At 43.5% G+C, this 26,754-nt stretch overlaps 1 protein-coding gene across 8 annotated transcripts in view; it reads right to left on the reverse strand.

Annotated features, from left to right (window-relative positions):
* Positions 1-1,464: 1,464 nt before the first annotated feature.
* LOC118413827 (adipocyte enhancer-binding protein 1-like) overlaps positions 1,465-26,754 on the reverse strand; it is a 53,640-nt gene continuing 28,350 nt past the window's right edge. For 2 of the 8 annotated variants that reach the window (XM_035817388.1, XM_035817386.1), the window contains exon 7: positions 19,390-19,965. In XM_035817388.1, the coding sequence (XP_035673281.1) occupies positions 19,947-19,965 (19 nt within the window). In that variant the 3' untranslated portion in view covers positions 19,390-19,946. Of the gene's footprint in view, positions 2,107-2,416; positions 2,551-2,981; positions 3,129-3,614; positions 3,792-3,971; positions 4,103-4,599; positions 4,694-5,039; positions 5,601-8,494; positions 9,152-19,388; positions 19,966-20,280; positions 20,415-20,665; positions 20,819-21,265; positions 21,443-21,612; positions 21,744-22,069; positions 22,191-22,984; positions 23,569-26,754 lie in introns of those variants that run through there. The other 6 variants (XM_035817394.1, XM_035817385.1, XM_035817384.1 and 3 more) reach the window with 6 other exon arrangements.

The following is a 26,754-nucleotide window of genomic DNA, read 5'->3' on the forward strand; positions in this document are numbered from 1 at the left end:
AAACAGCAGTGTCTTTGTTCGGACCAACGTTCCATGCCAATACTCCGAAAGGAAGGAACGAGGAAATTTGGTGTCATGTTTTCTTTCCCCCGAAACAAACTGATGCAAGGGTTTGTTTTGTAAAGAGCTAGTGTTGTCGCTCTTACGATCGTTAACCCCGACTTATAGGACAGTTAGCATTCACAGGAATTTTCCGAGTTAGTACGGACCTGAAGGCTTTTGCATAGTCCATTAATCATCAGTATCCTTCAAACACATTTGATTTTATTGACTACAACATGTGAAGCAATATTGGCCCCGACTCAAGTTTGTGACATAAGCCCCCTCACACCATTATGACTACCTGCCCTTTTCAGAGATTTTGGTATGAGTTGGATAAGTTGTAATGTGTGCACTGACGTGACGGGTTCGAACTGTAATCTCCAAGCAGATCTACTGTGGTAGGTGGGCAGTATCCATGGGCCGAAACAATCTCGATTTGCCACCGGGTTTGTCACGACCCGTGGATACTTACCAACTGCCACCGGTAGATCTACTTGGATATTAGCAGAACTGTGAACTTCTGGGGCTGACACAAAGCTGTCCTATAAGTTGGGGTTAACGACCGTAAGAGCGAGTACACCAGCTCTTTACAAAACAAACCCTTGCATCACTTTGTTTCGGGTAAAACAAAACATGACACCAAATTTCCTCGTTAGCGTTCCTTCTTTTCGGACTATTGGCATGGAATGTTCGTCTGAATACAGACACTGCTGTTTAAGGTGGGGTCACACCTGCGTATATATTCAAGTTCGTATGAGGCGCGTATGGGAGTATTTGCCTCCACCAGGCTCCACAGGCCGTTGTAAAAATGATAAAAATTGGACACACGTAAACAGGTAACATGTCAGATGAGTTAGCTGGGTCGCTAACCACACTTCTCGGTCAGCTAACTCATCTGGCATGTTATATTTGTCCAATTTGTACTATTTTCCCCGCGACCTGTGGAGCCTGGTAGAGACTGAGAGCTTCATACGCACATCAAACGGACTTGAAAATATACGCATGTGAGAACCCACCTTAACCAACTGCTGCCGTATGCACATGTGGCATTGAACATTGGGCTGCTCCTGCCACTGGGGCCGGAAATAACGAGGAACAAGTTGAACGTTCTTGATGGAAAGTGAGATGGTGTGCAGATGGAACTCATAACTACAGAACATATAGTCACATTTGAAAAACGATGGTGACAGGTAGAGTCACAGTTGGATTTCTGGAATGTCTTTCACTAAGTCAAGTACACAGCAGTTTATAGCAAGATGACATCAGTTGGTGAACGTCGTTGCATGGAGATGTCACGTTATCGATGTCACAAGCTACAAAAACATTGATGGGGGAGGGGGCGCTGGGGTCAGGTGTATCTTACACCTGTACTCCCGCAGTCATTTTAAGGTGTACAGAAATGTTGCAATAAAAGAGTCCATATTTATGTGGAACAGCCTGCTTTATTTCTGGATATAAATGCCCGATAGGTTCTGAGTGCACAAATGAAATAGCTACATTTGTATTTTATCATCTCCTTGTTTGCAAACATTAGTCAAAATTTCTCCACGACTAAAGGCAGTGTAGTAACAAAGGACAGCAACACCAGCATAGAAAAACAAGGAATGTAGTCATTCTTCTTTACATCATGAAGCCATTGACATTTTCATCAAGCACTACACAATACACGTCGGCTACAATATAAAAATGTAATGCTGTAATCATTAGGACATTGTATCAATATAAAATAGGCTGAACATTGTTGTCACAAGCTTTAAATCGGTAACCCTAAATGCATCAAGTAACTCTCAGTGTAGCCATGACTCATGACATACATGTACTGTTTTTGAACCCACCTAGGCCACCACAATTAACTGCAAACACCAAGCCAAACAAACAGACCAAAAACAATATTACTATTTTTACCGAGATGATAATCTAATAATAACTATAACCATAAGTAAAAGCCAAAATTGGTCTTTCACTTAAAACTGTGAAGCAGATACATGTGTATCCTGTTGTGTGCAAATCTGTGCTTTGGAAATCTCCAAGTCTGCATGCTGTGTCTAGTCACCGGGGCAGTCCCTACAGAGGAGAACAAAAATGATTTGTTAAGTGCATCAGTGAATGTGCAGTGAAAATCTTACTTCAATGCATTTACTGGCACATTGTGTCGTGTTGCTCATCTTGTAGTGAGCCATAGGTCAGCAAGTTTCCTTGCTGTTTCCGTTTCAGGGTATTCAGAAAGGGTTGCTTGCACCTCCTCGAACACGGACAGTATTTCATGTCTTTTCGAGAGACGTGTGTAGCCCAAGATACCCTTCTCCGAATTAATTCAAAACCGGCTTAATGGAAGTCACACGGAAAGAAGAGAAGACTTCAATAGTGTACTTACTGTCCCAAGACCTCCACCCGCATACTGAGGTGAGAGTTCCATGCCTGTGGCCAGAACCGGACGTAACGTGCAGTTACCGGCGGCTCCAACAGGTGGCGCACTTCGGTGTCTCGATCAAAGTTGCCAGAGAAAACCTGGGATGATATTTTGAAGAAAAAAAACATTGGAGCCGGCTAGCAGCAATGCTACATGGAAACAGATGGTAAAATCTTGCAGTAACACATAAATGATTTATTAGACTAAAGAAGCCTAAGAACACGTACATCTACATACCCTGAAATATCAGAAAAAAACTTTATCTAATCTGGAAAAAAATCCTATATGACTTCTGTCAGTTCATATCAACTATGGTAAAATCCTAGTTAACATCAGCCATACAGTATCGGCTATAGATTATTAGTAATATTCGAGAATGACAGTCTCTGCTACGCTGCATCAGTCACATCTGTAACATGTCTGTTACAAATGTCTTTTTCTGCAAAGTGGCCTAGTCAGCAAAATTTATTGGAAACATAAAAAAATCCTTGGAAATATCAAACTTGTGCAGAAGACAATGGTTACCGACCCTATCACGTCCCAGGTTATCCAGGTATGTAGACCACGTGCTTCCGTCTCTGCTGAAGCGCAGTTTGTAGGAGGTCACCCACTGATCTGCACCAGCCCTACCCTGGGTGATAACTCCAGCTACAGTAGTCTCTGCTCCCACGTCAACCTGGACAGGAAAAACACTGAGAAACGCCAGCGGTACAAAATGCCTGCGGAGTTGAATATGTCGTACATAGTTTCATGATTTAAGTGTGATTGGTCAACCATGAAACTTAAATTGGAGAATGTCCATGCTGACATTTGAACCCTTATCTTCTGCTTTTTTATGTTAAAAAAAAACACAAAGGGAACACAAATAATTAGAAAATGCTAAAATAAAATAGATAACTGCATGAATCTGCATCAACAAATATCAAACAAGTGGCTGTTACGCCTGGGAGGGAGCGAGCAAGCGAGCACTGGATAGAGGAAAGTGGCGGGATGATGCCAGATGAATTTGCTGTGAAGAGGAGGAGGAGAAGGGTGTGCTGGTACTTGTATTTAATATGAGGATGAGGATGCAAAAAACATGCCAGAAGATGTGGATGACCCAGGACAAAAATGACTTGATATGATAAAAAGATATAATCTACACCCTGCAGGCTCTACTTACCTGTAGCCACTGCTGGTTGTTGTTCTGTGCAGAACACCAGGCTCCGGCGCCCTCCTGAGAATGAAGGCGACCTTTGCTGGTGGCACAACTGCCAGTATTGTACTGACTGGATGCAGTGATGTGGCCATCAGGAATAGCGCCGCTCTCCATACCTAGTGGTACTGCAGTGCACGGCTTCTATATACAGGATGACATATGCATGTTGCCGTACCCACTATCCTTTGCCCATACGGTACAAAGTTGTCCAAAGTTAAGCTGGATGTAAATTTACGGCTTCCTAAAAATGTTCGCCTGAAGTTCGATAGCACAAGAACACATCACGGTATTCTGCAAAAATAACTACAGAACACACCTTACCTGTGGGCAGGATTGTCCTCCACACCCTCCACATCCGCCAGATGGACCGGGAGGCCCGGGCGGCCCGGGAGCACCATCACGGCCGTCCCGCCCGTCTCGTCCGGCCGGTCCTTCGGGACCTCGAAAGAGGCCTGTAACAGTTGAAGTGATCGTGTACAGTTAATGTCATTGCCAGCTCGGATAGAAATGTGGTTAAGTTATTCATCAGAAAAAGTACAGGCACAGCCACCGGGTTACAGAAATTTTGGCATTTATCCAATATAGAACGTACCATAAACAAATAAATGCCAGACAGGGCACCAAACGATCGAAAGCCCCTTCGACTGGGGATTTAATTAAAAGTTATGCTAGCACTATACTAGATTTGGGCCTAGACCTAAGAGGTGACCTGTGAAGACCCTGGAAAACAGTATTCAGGATTCACAAATATCAGTCAGAAATCTATTTCTAAGTGACTTTGACGCAAATAAAGCAAAGGTTAGACAAATACTTTAGCATTTAACGGCGTGGAAAATTAGTACTAAAAGAAGAAATATCACAATAGGACAATATTACACCAACAAACACAATCCTCTCTATTTCACGCGCATCTACGTTAAGTCAAACAAAACTCAGCTAACAGACATACCGGCAGGTGTCGTGACTGAGTTGTCGGAGCGCCTGTACCTCCGCAAGGTGCCGTTGTGTTCAGAGACACTGTCAGCTTGGTTCGGCTTCTCGTCCTTAGACATAAAGAAAGTTACATTTATGAAAGTTATACATGCAGCTAGTAAGATAAGTAAAGTTCATTCAAGACACCGACGGAAGGTAGCGAATGCTACCCGAGACGTCTGGCCGTTTCCAAATTTTATCCAGTTGCTTGATCATTAGTAACTGTTACCTTGCATAGGATGAAGTTGGTTTAGCTTAGATATTTTTGATAACACGGTGACTCCATTGACGCATTATTGTTATAGGGTTGGGACAGGAACATATTCACCCTTTATTGAACTTAGAGCCATGTACGTACGCTAAGAATTTTCTCCGGTGCTATAGGAACATGAGCAAGCTACTGTTAAAATATCATACCTCTCGAAAGTTCCCAAAGCTGTGTTCCTCAGCATGCCCGAGTTGGAACTTGGTCTCCAACACAGCCAGCCGCTCCCTCAAAGATGCGCCGTCAGCTTTCTCCTGCTGTAACTCCGTCTTCAGAGACGACAGTTGGATTTTCAGGGCCGTCACTTCCTGGTTGTCTTTGGCAGCGGTGTCTTGTTTGATCTCCATGGCCAAGGTACGATCCTTCAGCGTCAGGATCTGGTCTTTCAGTTGAGCGGAGTTTTCACGGACATGCTTTACCTCATGAAAGAGGAAGACGAGGGCCGCCACCACCAGCACCCCCGCCCCCACCGCCACGGCCACCGTCACCATTCGGGCCGCGCCGGGTCGGTCTCGGCGGGCCCGGCCGGCAGCTTCGACAACGTATGCAGCCTTCTCCGAGCTCATTATCAGCTTGTAGCGAGAACAGACAAAGTAAGGACAAATTTATAACGTCACTTTCTAGATCTGTTGCCCGAGAGCACTTCTACCCTTCAACGGTCGGGACTTCAAGTAAGAAAAAATACCCTGTAAGAAGAATGCGTAGTTTACAACAACGTAATAGGATACAGAAGCATTGATTGATTGACGTGGGCAGGTGAGATGTCATTTCCCAACAATGGCACCTGTGCGTCAAAAACGTCAACACGGCAGTAGTTGGTTACAGCAGTGTCTTTGTTCTGACGAATGCTCCAAGTCAATAGTTTTGAAAGGAAAGAACAAGGAAACGTGGTGTCATCTTTCCTCTTCTGCGAAACAAAGTCAGACAAGTGTTTCGTAAAGAGCTGATGTAGTCGCTCTCATGGTCATTCACATCGGCCCTACATATCAAAATCATGAAACTCCGTTATTATTCCTTACTTGAGTTATCCGCTTTTTTTAGAAATTCCCTGTTACTCCTTGTTAGCTGCAATTTTGCACTTCCACCCTTCAACAGCCGGTACTTGAATAAGAAGTAAGAAAAAATACCCTGTATTATAAGTGCGTAGTTTACAGTAACGTCACAGGGTACAGAAGCAGTGATTGGTTGAGGTGTGCAGGTGAGGTGTCATTGCCCAACATCAACACGACAGTAGTTGGTTAACAGTAGTGTCTTTGTTCAGACGAATGTTCCATGCCAATAGTTTTGAAAGGAAAGAACAAGGAAACGTGGTGTCACCTTTTCTCTTCCGCGAAACAAAGTGTTTGTTTTGTAAAAATCTGGTGTAGTCGCGCTCATGGCCATTCACATCGGCCCTACATATCAAAAATTATGAAACGTCTTAATTCATATCTTGAGTTATCCGCTTTGGATTTTTTTCTTTTTAGAAACAATGTCCCTGCTATTCCTTATTAGCTACAACTGTGCACTTGTACCTTTCAACATGTACAGTCAGAAGTATGAAAAAATACCCTGTAGTTTTTAGCAACGTCACGGGACACAGAAGCATTGATTGGTTGAGGTGTGCAGGTGAGGTGTGCAGGTGAGGCCCAGCATCAACACGGCAGCAGTTGGTAAGCAACAGTGTCTTTGTTCAGACGAGTGTTCCATGCCAATAGTTTGAAAGGAAATAACGGTGAAATTTGTTTGGTAGAGAACATTAATCTGTGACCGACACACCGACTCATATAACTTTTTATAGGACAAATATCCACAGTAATCTTGACTTTTTCGTAGCAGTTGTAATTTATCGGCCAAATTGTTGTCGCGTGTAAAGAACAATGGTTTATGTGCAATGGGCAGTTACACTATTTATTCAAGTGTATGATAAGTGATATGAAGATATGTGCCTTAGAACACAAAGTATAGCACATTTAATGTCATATCTCAGTGAGAACCACAATGATATTCGCCACCTCTTGAAGAGGGCTAATGTTGTCCCTATCACGACATGTCCATGATGTAAACAGGTGTCATTTAGTATCATTTAGGCCCTCTTTCCACTAGATAGAGATCACTGAGCAACCGTACCGTGACCAAAATCGGATGCGTGTGACCCTGGTATTACAACTGGACTATGATACAAGATGTATTTAGTATGATTAGAAAGAAAACATAACACACAAAGTTTTTTTATTTTAAATCTGTTATCATCAGGCTGTGAAATTCATTGAGCAGTCTGTTAACTCATCAGTCGCTCAGCGGTCACAGCCTCCAGTGGAAAGGTGATGTTATACCCCTGTCACGTGCACATTGCGCGAAAATCGATCAGACGACGAGTCTGCGACAATCGCCCGAGCCTCGCTTATAATAATAACTTTATTGCATAACAATTGTACAAGGTACGAAGTATGGCTTAATATCCATTATCATAATACCGCCACGTTTACGACAATATTTCTAGGTTCTTTCTAGCCGTACCGATTTGACAAATTATCAACGCATCATTTTCTCCAGTTACATGTTGCTCTTACAGCTTACCTTTGCCACTTCTTCTGTGTATCTTTTTTTGTCTCTCTTGTCCTGCTGAAAGCGTAATATCGTAATTGTAACACACCGCGGAATTGCACGGGGAACGGACGCGTGGTTTGGAGGGGGTTAAAAATACCGCCAGGAAGAAACACGGCACAATTAACTGCCGGTTTGTACCTTAGTTTATACATCCTCTGTTGTTCCTTCCTTTTCTGTTAGTAATTGCATAAAACGTAAACCTGCATAGGCATACAAAAAGTCATGAGAAAACGGACGTATACTGACAAGAATTTTCATTTAATTTTGGTCCGTCACAACCGCTATGACGTAAAACTTTACTGCTTGCGTAGATATAAAAATGGCGGGAAAATGGCGCGCGCACGTTCAATTTTGCCCGTTCAGCCGTAGTGCGGGCTATCATGCAACGGTTCGTCACACTTTTACACGAGTTGTAGGTCACCAACATAAATTCAAGATTACTGTTGAATCATAGTCGTCTTGTGCCATGTGCACGTGTGATTATTATTTACAAATCCGGCGCTGAACGTGACAATGTGTTCGTCCCACGACGAGTTCGCCTGCCCCGAAAAAGAACTGAAAACGTTTGGCCTTATTGTCTTGGAATGCATCGTTATTGAAGCCTATTCAAAAATGTGTTGAGCACATGGATGTCTGAAGTGTGCATACCTCGGAACTTACTGTTGTTGCGCTAGTAGATCTCCTTAAATTCATCGCTGATTTATTTGGCGGTATTATGACTAGTGGCGGTATTATGATAATGGATGTTATATGTGACAGGGACGGTTTTCAGGTGAAAAATACGCGCGACCCTCTGTCGATCTTAAATATGGCCGACCTTCCAGCGATACGCCCGAAGATCGTGGATAATGTGACACGGGTATTAGCTTGTACATGCTGCTGTGAGCACATTGTGAGGTATAAGGTTTGGTCAAGGCGGATTATGTCGTTTCTTTATTGTGTACATTATAATATAAATAGACAATGAATTTATGTAAAGCTACAGCTGTATAGAAATGTTGCAATAAAAGAGCCTATGTGTGTGGAAGAGTCTGCTTTATTTCTGACTATAAATGCCTGATGACTTCAGCACAAACAAAGTAGCTAACGTATCATCTCCTTGTGTACATGCATAAGTCAAGATTTCTCTACTGACAGTGTAGTAACTAAGGACAGCAACACCAGCATACAAAAAACAAGGACTTTAGTAATCCTTCTTAGCATCATGAAGCCATTGACATCTTCATGAAGCCAGTACACAGTACACACCGGCTATACGGTATAAAAGTGTAATGCTGTAATCACCAGGACATGGTATTAATATAAAATAGGCTGAACATTGTTGTCACAAGCTTTAAATGGGTAACCCTAAATACGTCAAGTAACTCTCAGTGTAGTCATGACTCATGAGATACATGTACAGTTTCTGAACCCAGCTAGGCCACCTCAAATAACTGCAAACACCAAGCCAAACAAACATACCAAGAACAATATTGCAATTTTTACTGAGATGATAATCAGGTGATAACAATTTTAAGAAAACACATCATAGGTGTGAACTATCACAATAAGTAAAATAAGAAAACGTGTTTCACTTCAAACTGCGAAGCAGATACATTATGTATCCTGTTATGTGAAAATCTGTGCTTTAGAAATCTCCAAGTCTGCATGCTGTGTCTAGTCACTGGTGCAGTCCCTACAGAGAACAAAAAATAATAATTTGTTGTTATCAAAACGATTTGTTGTTATTAACATTACAGAATGCACAGTGGAAATCTTGTTTCAATGCCTTAATGACACATTGTGTCGTGTTGCTCATCTTGTAGTGCCTAGTGACCCATAGGTCAGCAAGTTTCTTTGTTGTTTCTGTTTCAGGGTATTCAGAAATGGTTGCTTGCACCTCCTCGAACACGGACAGTATTTCATGTCTTTTCGAAAGACGTGTGCAGCCCAAGATGCCCTTCTCCGAATTAATTCAAAACCGTTTTAATGGAAGTCGCAGGGAAAGAACAGAAGACTCCAGTAGTGTACTTACTGCCCCAAGACCTCCACCCGCATGCTGACGAGATGATGCCATGTCTGCGGCCAGAACCGGACGTAACGTGCAGTTACCGGCGGGTCCAACAGGTGGCGCACTTCTGTGTCTCGATCAAAGTTGCCAGAGAAAAGCTGGGATGATATTTTGAAAAGAAAAACAATAACAATGAACCGGCTACCAGCAATGCTACACGGAAACGAATGGGAAAATCTTTGCAGTAACACATAATTGATTTATTAGACTAAAGAAGAACACGTACATCTACATACCCTGAAATATAAGAAGAAACTCTATCTAATCTGGAAAAAAAATCATATATGACTTCTGTCAGTTCATGTCAACTATGGTAAAATCCTAGTTAACATCAGCCCTACAGTATCGGCTATAGCTTATTAGTCCTCTTTTAGAATGACAGTCTCTGCTACGCGGCATCAGTTACATCTGTAAGCTGTCTCAGGTCTGTTGCAAATGTCTTTTTCTGCAAAAGTTGACTAGTCAGCAAAATTTATTGAAAACATTAAAAAATTCTTGGAAACATCAAACTTGTGCAGAAGACAATGATTTATAATACCAACCTTCTCACGTCCCAGTTTGTCCAGGTATGTAGACCACGTGGTTCCGTCTCTGCTGAAGCGTAGTTTGTAGGAGGTCACCCATTGTTGAAAAGTGTCACTGGACCTACCCTGTGTGACAACTCCAGCTACAGTAGTCTCTGCTCCCACGTCAATCTGGACAGGAAAAACACGTAACAGTTAACACTGAGAAGCGTCAGCGGTACAAAACGCCTGCGGTGTTCAATATGCCGTCCGTAGTTGCATGATTTAAGTGTGATTGGTCAACTTTGAAACTTAAATTGGAGAATGTCCATGCTGACATTTGAACCCATATCTTCTGCTTTTTTATGTTTTTCAAAAAACCACAAAGGGAACACAAATAATTAGAAAATGCTAAAATAAAAATAGATAACTGCATGAATCTGCGTCAACAAATATCAAACAAGTGGCTGTCGGCGGAGCTAGGTTACGCCTGGGAGGGAGCGAGAAAGCGAGCACTGGATAGAAGAAAGTGGAGGAGAAACAAGAAGGGTGTGCTAGTACTTGTATTATGATGATGAGGATGCAAAAACATGCCAGAAGATGTGCATGACACAGGACAAAAATGATTTGATATGATAAAAAAGTATAACCTACACCCTGCAGCCTCTACTTACCTGTAGCCACAGCTGGTTGTTGAATTGTGCACACCAGGCTCCGGCGCCCACCTGGGAATGAAGGCGAGCTTTGCTGGCGGCACAACTGCCAGCATTGACCTGACTGGATGCCGTAATGTGGCCATCAGGAATAGCGCCGCTCTCCATACCCAGTGGTACTGCAGTGCACTGCTGCTATATACAGGGTGTAACATGTATTTACTGGTGGTAAAGGTCACGTCATTCAATATCCATTGCCCCATACGGTGCGACATCCATTACCCATTGCCCAAGACCCCAGTACAACAGCTACACATGTCTCTGTCATGTCAAACTGTTAAACAAAGGTTACTAGCCAACACTATGTCTAAAGCTTGCCTATGTCTAAGTTCCATGTAGATTGATGTAAGTTTACGGATAATATCGATTCCCAAAAAATTTGTTCGCCTCAAGCTGAAGCTGATTAGCACAAGAACAGGTCACATTGCTATATGACAATAACTACAGTACTGTACGCACCAGACAGGATTGTCCTCCACACCTTCCACATCCACCAGCCGGACCGGGAGGCCCGGGCGGACCGGGAACACCATCACGGCCGTCCCGCCCGTCTCGTCCGGCCGGTCCCTCAGGACCACGGAAGGCACCTGTGACAATTGCATTGAGGTTTATAGTTACTTAACAAAAATACATGATCACAAAATGCACTATCATATACTAGTAGCATAATTTTATAATGGTGTCAGACGAGACGGAATAACAATAAGGACAATTTCCACCCTGGCACTATTGTAGTCAACTTTCTCGCGAAAATGGAACAGACTAGTGACCATTAAAGGTTACATGTGAAGTAACCACCGACCAACGTCTATTTATTCCTGGTGCGTTCAAAGTTTATAGGAAAGAACCCATGCCTGCCTACCTAAGCCGTAGGGTGTTGTGATTGTGTTGGCCGCTCTCTTGGACCGCCGCATGGGGGCGCTGTGATCTCCAAGCTTGACGTCATCACCAACTTGACTCGGTTTCACATCGGGGTCAGTCTTCTGTTGTAAAATATTCAAAATTTTACTCCGCATCCGCACTTATAGGTTCTATAAAGCACACTGTAGATACGCCATTCTACTTTCTCCATGTTGTTCCCGACTCCATCACGCGTTATTTTGTTAAGTCTCTGGAATAAAGTTTTGCTCTTTTACCCCTCCCTAACTCGACAAGTCTAAGTCGGCCTTGCCACTCATGCTTATAACTGTCTAAATGCCACACAAATTATCATGATGCTACTTTCAGACAGTTTATGTAAACCTTCTCCCCTATTATTCCACATCATCACCGCACACATCAACACTGTTCACTGCGTACAGCTATCTAAAGTAGAAAAACCAGACATGTCCGAGTTTTTGCCCGAGGCAGGTTACCTATCATGAGGTGTGGGTGATCCAACCTGCCCAATTATCCGTGGTGTTCATGTGCATGATATATATATAGAGTCAGAACTTATTGTTGTTTTCGAGAAAATATGAGACAATTGCAGTTCTGAACGCTATCACATTGCTTTCCTGGCGATGGTGAAATTTAGCGTAAAGTGAGGGAGAGGTTAATCATTTAATGTAAGCTTAAGCTTTACAAGTTGATTGGAGGCTGACACAGACATGTCCAAAACGTGAGATTGTACCATTGTAGCTTAAATCTAGTATGTTTAACACCATAAACTGGTCTGAATATAAAAAGACTGAAGAACTGTTAACTAAAGCTCACTATGATGTAATGCTGTCAACAGGGAGGCGGGGAGTGCTATCGAAGTTCTGAGAAGAATCTATGCTAACCCCTTACCTCGTGAGAGGTTCCGTAGGTTGCTTCTTGTTCATTTCCAAATCCGAGTTGGAACTTGGTTTCCAGCACAGCCAGTCTCTCCCTCAAAGACGCCCCGTCAGCTTTCTCTTGCTGCAACTCCGTCTTGAGAGACGAGACCTCAGCACGTTCGCTGTCTAATTGAGTCTGCACAGACGACAGTTGGATTTTCAAGGCCGTCATTTCCTCCTTGTGACAGGACGCCTCTTCCTTGTTTCCAGTAGCGGCGTCTTGCTTGATCTCCATGGCCAAGGTGCGATCCTTCAGCGTCAGGATCTGGTCTTTCAGTTGAGCGGAGTTCTCACGGACATGCTTAACTTCGTGAGCGAGGAAGACGAGGGCCGCCACCACCAGCACCCCCGCCCCGGCAGCCACGGCCACCGTCACCGGTCGGGCCGCGCCGGGTCGGTCTCGGCGGGCCCGGCCGGTAACTTCGCTTACGTTAAGCAGCTTCTCCGAGCTCATTGCGAGAATATAAGTTGGCGTGACCAAAAATTTCTTACTGTAGACAATTTTTCACCCCCCGACCGAGGACAGCGTGGCAGTGGCAGATACCGAAATGCGCAGCTAATATGAAGAATACCAGTGGTCGAAGGTCATTGGTTAGAACCCCTGTGGCATTCAATTATATTCATGCATGATGTGATTAGTTGGTTGGTGTTACGTAAAACCTTTCAGTATTACTAAACGCTTTAAAGTACTTAGTACGCACACCTTCTGGCGGCCTTACAGAAAATTGCACGCTTTTTCTCTTTACACATCTAATGATTCAACTGTTTCGTGAAAGGTTTCGTTCCTATCCGTTCAGCATTAGGTGTGCTTCCGCCCTTAACCATAAATTTCCTCCTGAGAAAATTGCAACACTGTATCACTTCACTAATCCTATCCAGGTAAATACTCGCATGTATACGTGACCTTTTCCTGATTGAATAAATACACCGGCACACAATGGCTAAATGTTCTGAGGTCTTGTCACAACACACAGGGCAGATTGGTCCGAGAGTTCACTGTGGACTTCATTTCAAACAAACTGAAGAGAAAGGCAGAAGAGAAAAGCACATTCACTTATTTACTTCCATCAAAACCACGATGAAAGAAAAGAAAATCAGGCAAGTCGAAAAACGCAGCAGCCTGGGCTAGATCGAGACGTGTCGGAAAGGCAAGAAAATATTCCTTTCGAAGATCTACTGTCAGAAAAAACAGGCGATCACACAACGGAATGAATGGTGCGGCAGAGACAAACCAAGATTCCTGACTTCCGCTCACTTGAAATTACATTGAATCAATTTCTGTTGCAATGGCTAGACTATCTGAGATGATACATGCATGTTATGTATTTATGTATTTTTATTAAGTACATCTATCGTTATGATTTCATCGGGAGGAAGTGGAAACATTAAGATGCCCTGAGATATTATTCCGAACATTTGTTGAGAACCTTTGGGTTAATTACATATATGTAGAAATAATTCCAGGCAAGCATATGACCTTTCAAGGGCTTAAGATTGTTTATTGTGCAGCACAACGAATTTGCACAAACCTTGCAGAGACAATATGGTCATACAAAAATTCTCTCTTGTTTATTGTACAGCACGTCGAACTGACAAAGTCTCGGAGTCGTAGAAGCAATTACAAAACAACTTGAGTAATACTCAGAAAAATTCTTCCAGGTTCAAGTGATAAAAAGTTTGTTAATTAATGGTTACAGCAAAGGAAACATGTCTGAAAGTGTCTATTGTATTATTTTCGGAAACAAAAGAACATAACCTAAGAATTGAATAGATCTGGATTTGATAGATATTGGTTAGACGTGCTGTTTGATATATATTCACTTGACATATATTCTCTCTAATCTTGACTATATTCTCTCTAATCTTGGGAAGATGCTAGAGCTAGCGAACGCGACAGCAACAGTAGTTCGGCCCGCAGTTGGGATGGGCACAGCCATCGTTGAGATAGCGATATGCGGCAGGGCCAAGTTTTCCAGTGTCAGTGTTGTGGTCGGATGAAAGGACCGGCCGATTTCCGTACACATGCACGGCATCAAAGCACTCTGAGGTACTGTGGAAAAGAAATTATCATCAACCAATCATGCTACATGCGCACAGAGCCACACCGACTTATCTTAATAATTCTGATGACAGAGAACCACTACTTTATAACAAAATAATACTGTGCCATTAAACAAAGACGTTTGATAGCAAACTCATTTCGTGTACAAAAGGACTGGTGCATTCAAAGAGTTAAAGAGGAAAGAATCACTGTCTGCTGAACTGGTAGTTTTGTAATTGAAAAAATAAACATTTCGACATTCAATTCCAACATTGTAGTACAAACCTTCCCTGTCCGAAGACATTTTTGTGGGAGGTACACATGTCGTTGCACGTCTGCCTGTCCCCGTTAGGACTACAATCCCGACGGATGGTGAAGATGTATGCTACTCTGTTGGTGACCGCTGTACAGATGCTCTGTGCCAGCATATCACGGTAGTTGTGGTCATCTGTGCCTGATTGAGTAAACGTAGAGAAATGTAGAAGGTCCAAAAAAGACAGTATTCATTCAATATTCATTCAAAGTGGGGAATATCCTTACCATGGTAACAAGTCTTCAGACGGATAAAACACATGTAATGGACATGATTATGACTACTAAGAGAACTACCTACTCCTAGCTACATGTGTACACCCTATATCTCAGGTAATATTACCGCAGAACAAATGTTGAAGAGTGTTGAGGCCATGATGCTGTGTACGAGAGTAGGACGTATATGTGGTCACAAGCGCGGAACTTACTTGATCCATTTACTCCAGGTGGTCCAGGCGGGCCATCTAGTCCAGGCGGGCCATCTAGTCCAGGCGGGCCCTGTGCTCCAGGTGGGCCTTCTAGTCCAGGCGAGCCCTCTGGTCCAGGCGAGCCCTGTGGTCCAGGCGAGCCCTGTGCACCAGGCGAGCCCTCTGGTCCAGGCGGGCCCTCTGGTCCAGGCGAGCCCTGTGTTCCAGGCGAGCCCTCTGGTCCAGGCGAGCCCTCTGGTCCAGTCGGGCCCTCTGGTCCAGGCGAGCCCTGTGTTCCAGGCGGGCCCTCTGGTCCAGGCGAGCCCTGTGTTCCAGGCGGGCCCTCTAGTCCAGGCGGTCCCTGTGCACCAAGAGAGCCCTGTGCTCCAGGCGAGCCCTCTGGTCCAGGCGGGCCCTCTGGTCCAGGTGGACCCTAGAAACATTTGGGATTAACTGTAATCTTTCTTTCTTCAACATCTTAATCCAGCTCCAACTCCCTCTTATACTATGGAAGAATCACATATATACACACACAGATGTAGGTCACTCGATGACAATGTGTATTCACCCTGACGGTCTCATACAGGAATACCCCCAAAGCCCTAGTCCGCATGCGTCGACTGTTCCATCGGTGAGGGGGGACTAAACCATTCTAAATAAACTAACACAACAAACTTTATATTTACAAATATGTCAGAGAGCACTGGTTGATTACGGCAGATGATGGCGATGCATGTGCTGTTCAAAGTTTGCCAAAATGTGACGCCAAAACAAACTACAGAATTTTAGTCCCTCTAAAGAGGGGTTTTGGGGCAGTATACATTCAATTTGGCTTCTTGGATTTGGAAACTAAAAAGGCAATGTGTCACAATGATCATAAAACAACTCCGCCCAATGTTCAATAATACGCAAACCTATGATTACAGAATGCTTTTAAGCACAAAAATGTCCTACCTGTTCGCAAGACGGCTCCTCACACCCTCCACATCCGCACGGAGGCCCGGGCGGCCCGGGAACACCATCACGGCCGTCCCGCCCGTCTCGTCCGGCCGGTCCCTCAGGACCCTGAATGGGACCTGTGAAATTTGAATATCGATTTATATCTACACTGTTTATATCATTAGCGGCAAAATGATATTGGTGACAGTGCGTTTCCTGTCGCCACTTTTTAACAAAGTAAAGGTACGTACAGACACCTAAGGGGCTACGTCGACGAGCACTTTGGGATTTTAGAAAACGTAACATAAAACTTTTCCAATACTGCAATAGAAGACGTAACAACAGAACAACTATCGGTCAGTGAATTTGACACAAGACGTATTTCAAGTACTGACAGAGCAAGCTTCGGGTCTAAGAACACGAAAACTGTGAATAAGAATCGGAAAGGGACATAATAAGGAACGTTACATGAACATACACTTTCAAGTCCAGTCCCAACAAAGCGCCAAAAACCTTCATACCTGCAGGTGTCGTGACGGAGTTGTCGGATCGCCTGTACCTCCGCAAGGTGGCGTTGTGTTCAGGGACACTGTCAGCTTGGTTCGACTTCTCGCCCTTTATTAAAAAAAAGGTATTAGGTTTAGACTTTTTGTTTGTCTTGGCTCTTGAGTATTCCTAATTGCTATAACATATCAAGAAGGCAAGAAAACAGGAAACCAACGGCCTAAACATTTCCCGCAAACCACGTTACATCCGCTGTATGTTGATAGCATTTTAGACACACAATTGCAAGAAGTGGAACAAAAACTCTATTTTCAAAGTATAGACCCAACGCCGAGATGTTAATGCTAAGAAGCCAGTGTTGTTATAGGGTTGACTTGAACAGGAGCATATTCACGGTTCATTGAACTTACAGCCATGCACTGTCAGATTTTACTTTCGTGTTGTAGCAAGCTACTGACAAAAAATACCTCTCGAAAGTTGTGTTCCTCAGCATGCCCGAATTGGAACTTGGTTTCCAGCACAGCCAGTCTCTCCCTCAAAGACGCCCCGTAAGCTTTCTCCTGCTGTAACTCCGCCTTCAGAGACGACAGGTGGATTTTCAGGGCCATTATTTCCTCCTTGTGCGAGGACGCTTCTTCCTTGTCTCCAATAGTGGCGTCTTGCTGGATCTCCATGGCCAAGGTACGATCCTTCAGCGCCAGGATCTGGTTTTTCAGTTGAGACACTTCTTGGGAGGACTTCTCACGGACATGCTTAACTTCGTGAGCGAGGAAGACGAGGGCCGCCACCACCAGCACCCCCGCCCCGGCCGCCACGGCCACCGTCACCGGTCGGGCCGCGCCGGGTCGGTCTCGGCGGGCCCGGCCGGTAACTTCGCTTACGTTAAGCAGCTTCTCCGAGCTCATTGTCAGCTTGTAGCGAGAACAGACTAACAGAGAAAGGACAAAACTATAACGTCCCTTTCTGTTGTCTGAGAGCACTTCCACCCTTCAACAGTCGGGACTTAAAGTAAGAAAAAAACACCCTGTAAGAATAAATACCTTGTAAGAAGAATGCGTAATTTACAGCAACGTTAACGTTTCAGAGTACAGAACAGAAGCATTGATTGGTTGAGGTGTACAGGTGGTGTAATTTCCTAACAATGCCACCTTTGCACTTGACGTCACAACGTCAACACGGCAGCAGTTGGTAAACAGCTGTGTCTTTGTTCAGACGAATGCTCCACACCAACAGTCCGAAAGGAAGGAACGGGGAAACGTCACCTATTCTTTTCTGTGAAACAAAGTGAGACAAGTGTATCGTAAAGATCTGGTGTAGTCGCTCTCATGGCCATTCACATCTACCCTACATATCAAAAATCATGAAACTCCGTTGTTCATTTTTTTGAGCTTCGGATTTTTTTGTTTGTTTTGCAAAATGCCCATGCTATTCCTTATTGGCTGCAACTTTGCACTTCCACCCTTCAACAGTCGGGACTTGAATAAGAAGTAAAAAAAAGAATACCCTGGAAGAATCATGCATAGTTAAACAGCAACGTCACGGGATACAGAAGCATTGATTGCTTGAGGTGTGCAGGTGAGGTGTCATTTCCCAACATCAACACGGCAGCAGTTGGTTGGTTAACAGCAGTGTCTTTGTTCAGACGACTGCTCCATGCCAATAGTTTGAAAGGAAAGAACGGCGAAATTTGTTTGGTAGAGAACATTAAGCTGAGCTGGTGCAGTCACGCCCACTGTGACTGACACACCGACTCAGAGGACGTAAAAAAAACAATGGTTTATGTACAATGGACATACACTATTTATTCAAGTGCATGATAAGTGATATGAAGATATATGCCTTAGAACACAACAAGGTATAGCACATTTAATGTCATATCTCAGTGGGAACCACAATGGTATTCGCCACCTCTTGAAGAGGGCTAATGTTGTCCCTATCACTGACATGTCCGTGATGTAGACAGGTGTACAGTATTTAGGGCCTCTTTCCACTAGACAGAGATCACTGGGCAACCGTTCAGTGACCAAAATCGGATGTGTGTGACCCTAGTATTATAACTGGAGTATGATACAAGATGTATTTAGTATGATTTGAAGGAAAACATTACAATTTATTTTTTAACTTGTTCTTTACCTGTTAGCAGTCTGTTAACTCGTTAGTCGCTCAGCGGTCACAGGCTCCAGTGGAAAGGTGTTGTCACCACAATACAAGCTTGTACATGCTGTTGTGAGAACGTTGTGAGGTGCAAAGTTTGGTCAAGGTGGATTATGTTGTTTCTTTAATTATTGTGTATATTATAATGTAAATAGACAAAGGATTTATGTAAAGCTGCAGCTGTACAGAAATTTTGCAATTAAAGAGCCTATATGTGTGGAACAGTCAATTTTATTTCTGGGTATAAATGCCTGATAACTTCTGCACAAATGAAGTTGCTAACGTTACATTTGTATTGTTATATTGTATCATCTCCTGCGTACATGCATTAGTAAAATATTTTCTAAATACAGTATAGTAGCTTAGTCTCTACCAGACTCCGGATCGCTGGAAAATCGTAGAAATGGAACAAATAGAGGAGTAAGCCGGCCAGAGAACTATAGCCGGCTAGGGAACAGCACGAGATCCATTTCTAACGATTTTCCAGCGATCCGGAGTCTGGTAGAGACTAATAGTAGCTGAGGACGGCAGCACCAGCATAATAAAACAAGGAATTTAGTCACTCTTCTTCACATAATGAAACCCTTGACATCTTCATCAAGCCTGTACACAACACACGCCGGCTACGATATATAGTGTAATGCTGTAATCACCAGGACATTGTATCAATATAAGATTGGCTGAACATTGTTGTCACAAGCTTTAAATGGGTAACCCTAAATACGTAAAGTAACTCTTTAATAGTGGAGCCATGACTCATGAGATACATGTACTGTTTCTGAACCCACCTAGGCCACCTCAAATAACTGCAAACACCAAGCCAAACAAACGTACCAAAAACAATATTACTTTTTTTACTGAGATGATAACCAAAAGTGATAACAATTTTAAGAAAACACATCATAGGTGTAAATGCTGTAAACTATCACAATAACTAAAAGAAGAAAACTGGCGGTTCAATTCACACTACGAAGCAGATACATGTACATTATGTATCCTGTTATATGCAAATCTGTGCTTTGGAAATCTCCAAGTCTGCATGCTGTGTCTAGTCACCGGTGCAGTCCCTACAGAGAAGAACAAAAATGACTGTTGTTGTACATCAGTTAATGCACAGTCAAAATCTTCAAATGCCTTTACTGGCACATTTTGTTGCGTGTTGTTCACCTTGTCATTGGTCATCAAGTTTCCTTACTGTTTCTGTACCAAGGTTTATTTTTACAGGAAGGGGTTGCTTGCGCCTCGTCGAACAGTGGACCCCCATTTCATGTTTTATACCGAAAGACAGGTGCCGCCCCAACTGAGATGCCCTTCCCCGGATCTATTGAAAATCACCTTATGTGAAGTCACGTGGAAAGAGAAGACTCCAGTGGTGTACTTACTGCCCCAAGACCTCCACCCGCATGCTGATGTGTCCAGTCCATGTCTGCGGCCAGAACCGGACGTAACGTGCAGTTACCGGCGGGTCCAACAGGTGGCGCACTTCGGTGTCCTGATCAGAGTTGCCAGCGAAGATCTAGGATCAGGATGGTACATGTATTGTGAACGAACAGCCTATCAGAAACACCGTACATAAGAATCAACGTTGTTGGAAGACATAATATGACACACACAATTTCTAATACTGAATTAGAACAATTACAATATTTACTTTAGATTGAATGACTATTCATACCTACAAGTGCGAGAGAAAACTTTATCAATTCTGTAACGTTAACTACGTACATACTGTAATTAACTTGATTATGTATGACAACGGTTACCAACCTTCTCACGTCCCAGTTTGTCCAGGTATGTAGACCAAGTGATTCCATCTCTGCTGAAGCGTAGTTTGTAGGAGGTCACCCTTTGTGGATAGATGTTACTGGACCTACCCTGGGTGATAACTCCAGCTACAGTAGTCTCTGCTCCAATGTCAACCTGGAGAGGAAAAAAAAACACGTCGTCCTGGGAAAAGTGAGCGGCATAAGACCTTTTAAAATTGTTGCCAATCTCGACTTAAGTGTGATTGGTCAATTATTAAGATTAAGAAGTATAGAATCTTAATTGACACTCGTTGAGAATAAGAAACATTCCAGAAGATGGCACGGGAAAATTATTTTATATGAATACTGTAAATGCATTTAATTTCGCGGTAGCGGGAAAAATTATTTTTCGCGGTGGATTTAAGTTCGCGGTAACACCACAGACTGCAGTCTAATACCATAATAGAAAAATGTTCGCAGTGGTTTTAAGTTCGCGGTGAAGTGGTCACCGCGAAAACCGCGAACATTAATCCACCGCGAACATTTCTGCATTTACAGTATGTGAAAAAGAATCAAGCAAGGATTAGCAAGCAAACGGCTCTACCCTGCAGCCTCTACTCACCTGTAGCCATTGCTGGTTGTTGTTCTGTCCAGCGCACCAGGATCCGGTGCCCTCCTGGGAATGAAGGCGAGCTTTGCTGGCGGCACAAATGCCAGTAGTGTACTGACTGGATGCAGTTATGTGTCCATCAGGAATAGCGCCGCTCTCCATACCTAGTGGTACTGCAGTGCACGGCTGCTACATGCAGGATGTGACATGACTGATGATAAACATAATGTCATGATACCATCCATTATTCCATCACCCATGTGGTATATATTCCTAAAACATTCGCCTCGCCGACTCAGGTTCGATAGCACAAGGACACGTCACGTTAACATGCCATAATAAGTACAGAACGTATCTACCTGTTGGCAAGGTTGTCCTCCACACCCTCCACATCCACAAGCCGGCCCGGGAGGCCCAGGCGGCCCGGGAGCACCATCACGGCCGTCCCGCCCGTCTCGTCCGGCCGGCCCTTCAGGACCCCGAAAGGGACCTGGGATATTTGCAGTGAGGTTTATAGTTACTTTTAAGGAAATACATGATCGCACCTTTTAAGTTAACCATGAACAAAATACACTATCATATACATATATTAAAAGTTAATGTTGTCAGACGAGACGGAATACCAATAATGACAATTTTCTTCGGAATTCGATATAGTCAAGTGGAAGTCAATTCCACTCTGGCACAATTATAGTCAACCTTTTCGTGAAAATGCAACATATTTCTAACATGATTACTTGTGATTAACCACGGACCACTCGTCTTTTTATTCCCGGTGCATTTAATGATTATCGGAAAGAACCCATGCCTGCCCACCTAAGCCGTAGGGCGTTGTGACAGTGTTGGCAGCTCTCTTGGACCGCCGCATGGGGGCGCTGTGATCTCCAAGCTTGACGTCATCACCAACTTGACTCGGTTTCACATCGGGGTCAGTCTCCTGTTGTATAACGTACAAAATTTTACTCCGCATCCGCACTTATAGGTTCCATGTAGCACACCGTAGTTACGCCATTCTACTTTCATCATGTTGTTCCCGACTCCATCAGGCGTTATTTCTTTAAGTCTCTGGAATCAAGTTTTGCTCCTTTACCCCTCCCTAACTCGACATGTCTAAATCGGCCTTGCCACTCATGCTTATAACGTTAATTGTATAAACTTACCACACATATTATCATGATGCTACTTTCAAATAGTTTATGCAAACAAGCTCCCATATTATTCCACATCATCACCGCACACATCAACACTGTTCACTGCGTACAGCGATCTAGAGTAGAAAAACCAGACATGTCCGAGTTTTTGCCCGAGGCAAGTTACTTGTCATGAGGTGTGGGTGATCCAACCTGCCCAATTATCCGGGGTGTTCATGTGCATGATATATATAGTCAGAACTTATTGTTGTTTTCGAGAAAATATGAGACAATTGCAGTTCTGATCTAATACATTGCTTCCCTGGCGATGGTGAATTTTAGAGTAAATTGAGGGAGAGGTTAATCTTTTGATGTAAGCTTAAGCTTTACAAGTTGATTGGAGGCTGACACAGACATATCCAAAACGTGAGATTGTACCATTGTATCTTAAATCTGGTATGTTTAATACCATAACCTACCTGAATATTAAAAGACTGAAGAACTTTTAACTAAAGCTCACTATGATGTGATGTTGTCAACAGTGAGGCCGGTAGCTATGGTGTTATCGAAGCACTAAAAAGAATCTATGCTAACCCCTTACCTCGTGAGAGGTTCCGTAGGTTGGTTCTTGTTCATTTCCAAATCCTAGTTGGAACTTGGTTTCCAGCACTGCAAGTCTCTCTCTCAAAGACGCCCCGCCAGCTTTCTCTTGCTGCAACTCCGTCTTGAGGGACGAGACTTCGGCACGTTCGCTGTCTAGTTGAGTCTGCAGAGACGACAGTCGGATTTTGAGGGCCGTTATTTCCTCCTTGTGCGAGGACAGTTGGGTTTTCAGGGTCGTCACTTCCTCCTTGTGCGAAGACGCTTCCTCCTTGTCTCTTCCGGTGGTGTCTTGCTTGATCTCCATGGCCAAGGTACGATCCTTCAGCGCCAGGATCTGATCTTTCAGTTGAGACACTTCTTGAGAGGACTTCTCTCGCACATATTTGACCTCATGAGCGAGGAAGACGAGGGCCGCCGCCACCAGCACCACCGCCCCGGCCGCCACGGCCACTGTCACCGGTCGGGCCGCACCGGGTCGGTCTCGGCGGGCCCGGCCGGTAACTTCGCTTACGTTAAGCAGCTTCTCCGAGCTCATGGCGAGAATGTGACTTGGCGTGACCAAAAATTCCTTACTGTAGACAATTTTCCGTCCGACTGAGGACAGTGTCAGATACCGAAATGCGCAGCTAATATGAAGAAAGAAAAAATAATAGTACCCTGTTAGAAGAATGCGTAGTTTACAGCAACGTCACAGGGTATAGAACCATTGACTGATTGAGGCGTACAGGTATAAGGTGTCATTTCTCAACAATACAAACTGTACACCTGACTTCACAACATCAACACGACAGCAGGTTGTAAACAATAGTGTCTTTGTCCAAGCGATTGTTCCATGCCAATAGTCTGAAAGGAAAGAACGAGGAAATTTGGTGTCATCTTTCCTTTTCCCCGATACAAAGTGAGACAAGGGTTTGTTTTATAAAGAGCTGGTGTAGTCGCTCTCACGGTCATTAACCCCAACTTATAGGACAACTTGAATTCACAGTAATTTTTAAGTACGAACATGAAGGCTTTTGTATTGTTCATTATCATTATCTTCAATTTGCCCAAAGTTTTGACCCCCAAAACACATTTCATTTCATTGACTACCACACGTGAAGCAATATTAGCCCAGTCAAGAGTCAAGAAGTTGTGAAAGAAGCTCATATCTCACCCCATTCTGACTACCTGCTCGTTTCAAAGATTAAATTTGGTATGAGTTGGATAAGTTGAATCGTGTGCCCTGACGTGACGTGGCCTAACTGTAATCTCCAACCGGGTGTGGCAGGAGGGCAGGATCCATGGGCCGAAACAATCTCCATTTCCCACCGGGATTGTCTCGGCCCGTGGATACTAACTGGCACCTGTATATCTGCTTGGAGATTAGTAGAACTTTGAACTTCTGAGGCTGACACAAAGTTGTCCTCTAAGTCGGGGTTAACGACCGTGAGAGCGACTACACCAGCTCTTTACAAAACAAACCCTTGTCTCACTCTGTTTCACAGAAAAGAAAACATGACACCAAATTTCCTCGTTCGTTCCTTTTTGACTATTGGCAAGGAACATTCGTCTGAACACAGACTGCTGTTTATCAACTATTGCCGTATGCACAGGTGGTATTGAACATTGGGCTGCTCCTGCCTCTGGGGCCCGGAAAAATACGAGGAACAAGTTGAACGTTCCTGATGGAAAGTACCGATGGGACCCATAACTACAGAATATGTACTCACATTTGAAATACGACGGTAACAGGTAGAGTCACAGTTTGATTATTGGAATGTCTTTCAGTGAGTCAAATGCACAGTCAAGATGATATCGGTGAACGTCATTACATGGGGATGTCACGTTATGAGCGCCTCAAGACACAGAAACATTGATGGTGGGCAGGTGTATCTTACCCCTGTACTCCTCAGTCATTGTAAGGTGTGAGGTGTCATTTCCCAACAACGCCAGTGTATTGCACGGCACAACGTCAACACGACAGCAGTTGGTAAACAGTAGTGTCTTCGTTCAGACGAGTTATCTATGCCAATAGTTTTAAAGGAACGAAGGGCGAAGTTTCCTTATTAGAGAACAAGCTGGTGCAGTCGAACTCACTGTCACTGACATACCGACTCTTATTTAGGTACCTAATAAGTGATATGGTGATATATGCCTTCGTGCACAACTTACTATAGAACATTTGATATCATTTCTCAAGTGAGAATTACATTGATATTTGCCACCTCTTGAAGAGGGTTGACTAGACGGCGATCACTGAGCAACCTTACAGTTACCAAAATCGGATGTGTGTGACCCTGGTATCATAACTGGAATGTGATAAATGATGTAGTGGTACGATTTGAAAGAATACATAACACACATCTGTGAAATTCATTTAGCAGTCTGTTAACTCATCGAAGTTGTTCAGCAGTCACAGCATCCAGCGTATTGTTACCGCAATACATTCTTGTACATGCTTCTGTGGGCACATTGTGAGGCCTAAGGTTTGGTCAAGTGGATTATGTTGCTTCTTTATTGTATATCATGTGATGTAAATATGATAGACAATGCGTTTATGTAAAGCTACAGCTGTACAGAAATGTTGCAATAAAAGAGCCTATATGTCTGGAAGAGTCGGCTTTATTTATGAGTATGATTTTTACTTCAAACTGCAAAGCAGATATGAGCTTTGGAAATCTCCAAGTGTGCATGCTGTGTCTAGTCACCGGTGCAGTCCCTACAGAGGAGAACAAAAATGATTCGTTGTTAAGTGCATCAGTGAAAATCTTTTTGCAATGTCGTCATTGGCACATTGTAGTGTCTAGTGACCCATAGCTCAGCAAGTTTCCTTGCTACTTCTTTAGGGAATTCTATGGGGTATTCAGGAAGCGAAGAGGTTGCTTGCACCTCCTCGAACACTGACCATATTTCATGTCTTTTCTAAAGACGTGTGAAGCCCAAGATGCCCTTTCCCGGATTAATTCAGAACCGCGCTTTAAGGGAAGTCACAAGGAAAGAACAGAAAACTCTAATATTGGACTCACTGCTCCAAGACCTCCACCCGCATGCTGATCCAAGAATTCCATGTCTGCGGCCAGAACCGGACGTAACGTGCAGTTACCAGCGGGTCCAACAGGTGGCGCACTTCGGTGTCTCGATCAGAGTTGCCAGAGAAAACCTGGGATGGTATTGTGGAAAAAACAAAGAACCGGCTACCAGCAATGCTATACGGAAACAGATGGTGAAATAAAATCTTTGGTGTAACACATTTAAGATTTCTTATAGAAGAACACATACCCTGAAATATGAAAGAAAACTTTATTATCAATTCTCAATCATATATGACCTCTGTCAGTTCGTACTGACTGTGGTAAAAGCCTAATTAACATCAGCCCTACAGTATCGGCTATGGATAAACAGTCTTTAGTTCTTTTAGTTCTTTTTATTTCTTCGCATATGTATACATAAATTAAAACAATATTGAATATATGAAATAAATACATGCAGGGGTAGGACAGAAGCCAAAAAGGCTTTTCATGGACCTCCCCTGGCTAGGTCGCAAAATAGATTAATCATATGTAATCAAATTGAACGAAATACACATAACAAGTTGAAATTCTTCTCAGTCCTGTTCGAGAACGACAGTCTCTGCTACGCCTAGTTGCATCTGCAAGCTGACTCAGGTGTGTTCCAAACTTATTTTTCTGCGAACGTGGCTTAGTCAGCAAACTAGTTGGACACATTTTGGAAATATCAAACTTGTGCAGAAGACAATGATTACTGCTCTCGAAGCAGAGGTTGAGTCGC

Source organism: Branchiostoma floridae, chromosome 4 (genome assembly GCF_000003815.2).
Source record: "Branchiostoma floridae strain S238N-H82 chromosome 4, Bfl_VNyyK, whole genome shotgun sequence".
Classification (NCBI taxonomy): domain Eukaryota; kingdom Metazoa; phylum Chordata; class Leptocardii; order Amphioxiformes; family Branchiostomatidae; genus Branchiostoma; species Branchiostoma floridae.